Raw genomic sequence first — 5,000 nt, forward strand, 5'->3', positions numbered from 1 at the left:
ATTACTCGCTACAACATAATCGATGGCTATAACATCGATTCTCCCTCGAAAATCTTCATTTTCTATATTCTCATCTCGTGACTCATAACACTGTAATATATAAGCCACGATGATGCAGTTCCCTTTTTTATTTTCTATTTAGAAAATGAACAAAGAAAATTTTCCTTGAATTATATCATTTCAATTTAAAGACTTAGGCATTTAATTTAATGTCTACAAAAAAAAAAAATATATATATATATATATATTCTCATCTATTGTCCTTATGTATTATACAATACTATTTGCTTTTACTAATCAATAAAATAATTGTAAAAAGAAAATAATAATAATAATAATAATAATAATAATAATAACAATAATAATAATAAGACGTAAGTAAATTTATACGAAATGAGAGTAAAAAAGGAATGATGTATAAAAAATTATAAAAGAAAAAAGCATTAACTTTTATCCTCGTCATGTACTATTACGTTGTAACCAAAACAACTTTATAATTTATTTTTATTAAAAAAAATCGAGTAATATTTGAAAAAAAAAAAAAAAAGAAAAAAAAAAAAGGAAAAAAAATCATCACTATTTATCATTGTTACGTATAATTGTAATACATATTGTATACTCCGAACGACATTACTATTTACTTTTATTACATAATAAATTAATTCTAAAAAGCATCACTATTTCTTATCGTTATCTATTATATAATATATATATTTATATATATATATATAAACGACATATTTACTTTTACTGAAAAAATAAAAGAAATAATTCAAAAAGGAAAGAAAGCAAAAAAAAGAAACGAATTCTAAAAAAAAGAAAAAAAGAAAGAAAGAAAGAAGAAGAAAAAATAATAATAATAATAAAAATAGTAATAAAAAAAAAAAAAATATGACATAGGTCAAATTAATACGAAATTAAAAGAAAAGAAGAAATTGAATGGGAAATAAAGAAAATGTAAAACAATAGTATTACGATCTAGTCTTTTACGATCGTCCTATAAAGAATCGTGATACTTTTTATCGAGTTCATTTCACGATTGGAAAAGAATGAAAAAGAGATAGATAGAGATTGATAGATAGAGAAAGGGAGAAAGAGAGAAAGAGAGATCTCATTGGTAAAATGCCTCTTGCAAAATGATATTAGAGTTAGAATCGCTTAACGGATAAGTCAACAAAGAAAGTTTTGCACACACATACATACACACGCATACGCACACACACACACACACATAATACTTCCGATACGATTCATCGTCCTTTGTTTACGGGTGCGAGGCGTGCAAAAGAGAGTTCAGTTGTTCGATCCGTAAAAAATTTTCGATTCACCTCTCTCATGGAGTAACATACTATCGTTGCTGCATCACGACCTAATAATATATTGTATTAGATGTGTATGTAGACGTATAGGTCTATATATAGGGTGACCCAAAAGGTTCCCAAATGGATTTTTTGTCTTTTTATAAATCCATTTATTACATGCTCTAGAATTATTCCTATTATTATCTTAATCTTTTCTATTATCTTGTAGACCTATTTATTTTCTTTCGTCGGATCGATTTACAAATTACAACGGCTATGTGAGAAATGTATATATATATATATATATTTTTTTTTTTTATATTTCAACCTGTAAAAGAAAAGGAGAGAAAAAAAAAAAGAAAGGAAAAAGAAAAAGCATTGACTTGAAAATAATCTGAAAATAATGAGTTATTAGATTTTTGATCGTCCATTAGAAACTATATTGATTCACTCATGTATACGCGCCTTTACGTGTACCATATATATATATATATATATATATATATATATATATATATATATGTGTGTGTGTGTGTGTGTGTATAATAAAACGATGAAAGCTATAAGATTTGTATAAATATTCGATATATATGTCATATATACATAGTCTATATATCTATCTATCTTTTTCTCTTTCTTAGACATAGAGCATTTACAAGAGGTCAAAGTTACACATCCGAGTCAGCTTTGCAATTGTGAAACAACGGCAATGGAAAAACGCAAATGTATTCAATACATATATATATATATATATATATACGCATATAATGTATATAAGTAGCTTCCTTACCTTCCTATCTGCATTTATGTCGAAGGAACGAGATAATGACACATCTTGAGCTCTCGATATAAAATAGGGCCGTTCTAATTCTCTCTAATCCGCGTACACACAAGATTTCCTTATCTCGAATTTCAATCGGCACGCTTTTCAAGTCAACGTTTCACTATTACTACTACTACTACTACTACTACTATTATTATTTCTTTCATGTACTCATGTACATATTTATATATATATATATATATATATATCGACACATACATAAAATAGACTTTTCCAAGTCACGATCTTCACTACGATTATTTTCCACGATAACTTTTTAAACGCTTTTGTTTCGAGTATAAGATCGAACATATAAGATTTTAAGGTTATCTATCTTTTATATATCTAATTGCTTCGTTAATTAATACACTCGAATGAATGATATACCGATGTAATTAAATATATATGGACGTAAATAAAAAGATTCAAATGATAATGAAAATATTTCAACTTTACTTTCCTACGTATATATATATATACATATATATAAGTTTGCGCCATATAACCCTTGTTACTAATAAATTAAACGAATTCTTCGTAGACGTTACGTGTATGTATAACGATGTTTTCCATGAAAACATATTGTATATGGTTCCTCTTCGATTACTCTATACCACTCACAAACTCCAACGTTTCTATTCTTATTATTTATGTATGAACTTACATATATATATATATATATATATATACGCGAATTGCGAGAAAGTTCACAAGGAAAGTCGAACGTCCAGGTAATATAATGGCGTCGAATAAAGAAAAAAAAAAAAGAAGAGGAAAAACAAATGACTGCAGAACGAATAGATACTACGTTAATCAAATAAAATATTATTAACGTTCGAATTCGTAAGGGCGGGAAATACGCGGATATACGAAATTAATATTCGAATATCGAATGAAGAAAGTAATTTAATAGGCCGGAGAGGGAGGAGGTGGGGGGGGGGGGAGGAGGAACAGAGAAAAGGGAAAAAGTCATACGAACGTAATTAATATACGATGTCAAATATGATTTTGAATTATCCAGAATACGATTTATTATTATCATCTCGAAAGTTTTGTTTGGTATTTGACCTTCGATCAATCGCTAAATCCCTAATACATAGATTATATACGGATTATGACGATCTAATATAAAAAGAAAAAAAATGTATGTAAACATTAAATGATATATGTATACTTACATGAATGCGTTGTCTAGCAGAGCGAGGATCCTCTAAAGCGATTGGCGTAGTCGATTAACACCCGCGAGAAAAATCGCATGAGCCACACCGGAATATTATTATCTATATATATACATATATATGTGTGTATGTATATACATATACATTTATTTATATATATATATATATATATATAGGTATATTCACCGAACCGAGGGTCGGGAAATGCGTATATCGTGCGTCTAACCTCTTCGTCGAAGCAAACACGAGCGGTAGGTAGGCTCTGTCACTATGATTGCTACTCGAACGCCTACATCACGAAATTTCCCGAGAGCAACGAGCGTGTGTGAATTGAGTCGCTCGATTAGTGATCTTCAGACAAAGATAGATAAAAAGAGAGAGAAAGAAAGAGAGAGAGAGAGAAGAATAAAGTAGAGTAGAGAAGAGAAAAAAAAAAAAGAAAAGACGGCGTCGCGACGCAAAGGCGTCGTCTTCGGTTACGAGTGGGGGATGATTAGGCTGATCGAAGGAACGAAAAAGAGCCAAAGAAAAAGATGAAAATCGTCAATTAAAGACAAATTCCTACTTCGTCGTTTTCTCCAAATTCGAACTCTTCCTCTTTTGGCATCTGCGTAAGGTACGTGAACGATGTCAACTATGAGGATCGCCGTTATCTATCTCTGTGTATATATTCTCTTTTTCTCTTTCTCTCTCTCTCTCTCTTTCTCTCTTTGTATATGCGCGCCTCGCGTAATCCGAGAGGATCCGTTCGTAAAGCCGCGCTCTTGAACCTTCGCGTCCCAAGCAGAGACTGAAGCGCCTACGTGCAGTCCACCCGTATAAATGCCGCGTTTTCAAAGTCGAGCTCGAGATCACTGCGTCTCCGATTGGTCGATGAGCTCCGACAATACATTTCAGAGGGCGCCAATGAACGAAGCGGACGAACGAACTCGATGAGTCGATAAATAAAAACACTGTTGATATCTATCCAGCGGTCGGTAATGTAGTAACCTTTCTTTTCCTCTTTATTCTTCATTGATTTTTAACGTTAGAAAAATCATTGAAATTTTTATTCGTTCTATCATTTAATTTTTAATTTACAATTGTTACATAATCTCGTGAATATGTAATTATTTTAATATTTTATCTTTTTTTTCAATATCGTTTTGCATATGTTTCCTATTAGAAAAAGCAGGTGTATTGGTTCATAAAGCGGAACCCATATCGTCATGGAAACACATATGCTACGCACAGTCGTTCGATTTCATACTTACAATAAAGATCGAAACTGGTGCTTTGAAAAGTTTTCTCTATAAAATTATCGAACGTTTCTGTAAATATATATATATATATAAACAAGACGTTACGGTAATTTAACTTACTCGATGATATGAGTACGCAAAATGAAAACGATGAGAACGTAGAAGGAAAGAGGTCCAACTTGAATTTAAAAAAGAGTCAAAAATCGAAATGTTTTAAGAGTTTTGTGAAATTAAAACATCAGGAATACATTTTAGAAAAAGGACTCGTCAATTTAATAAATAATATGAAACTCGATAGTGACATTATTAAAAATTTATCTAAAGAAGAAAAGGAACTGTCCGCTAAGAGGTAACTTTGATATTTATTATTTCATTTTTTATTATATCTTTTTTTTTTTTAATCTTTATTTTTGTATTACATAGAGAAAATGTATTATCAATTCTATGTAAAACGGTT

The 5,000-nt window shown here is 30.1% G+C and overlaps 2 protein-coding genes across 7 annotated transcripts in view; one reads left to right on the top strand and one right to left on the bottom strand.

The window, feature by feature from the left end:
• Positions 1 to 4,106, bottom strand: part of LOC124426569 (GAS2-like protein pickled eggs) — an 87,421-nt gene extending 83,315 nt beyond the window's left edge. Inside the window, exons 1-3 of one of the 6 annotated variants that reach the window (XM_046968404.1) lie at positions 3,868 to 4,106; positions 3,529 to 3,591; positions 3,303 to 3,334 (exon numbers count right to left, since the gene is read on the bottom strand). The gene's annotated coding sequence lies outside the window, so the exon portion shown is untranslated. Of the gene's footprint in view, positions 1 to 3,302 lie in introns of all 6 variants that reach the window. The other 5 variants (XM_046968402.1, XM_046968403.1, XM_046968401.1 and 2 more) reach the window with 5 other exon arrangements.
• Positions 4,107 to 4,671: 565 nt separating this feature from the next.
• The window catches only part of LOC124426736 (coiled-coil domain-containing protein 112-like), a 2,149-nt gene continuing 1,820 nt past the window's right edge, over positions 4,672 to 5,000 (top strand). Inside the window, exons 1-2 of the mRNA XM_046968798.1 lie at positions 4,672 to 4,892; positions 4,967 to 5,000. The exon at positions 4,967 to 5,000 is cut by the window's right edge and continues 70 nt beyond it. Of these exons, the coding sequence (XP_046824754.1) occupies positions 4,672 to 4,892; positions 4,967 to 5,000 (255 nt within the window). The remainder of the gene's footprint in view (positions 4,893 to 4,966) is intronic.

This window comes from Vespa crabro, chromosome 9 (assembly GCF_910589235.1).
Source record: "Vespa crabro chromosome 9, iyVesCrab1.2, whole genome shotgun sequence".
NCBI lineage: Eukaryota > Metazoa > Arthropoda > Insecta > Hymenoptera > Vespidae > Vespa > Vespa crabro.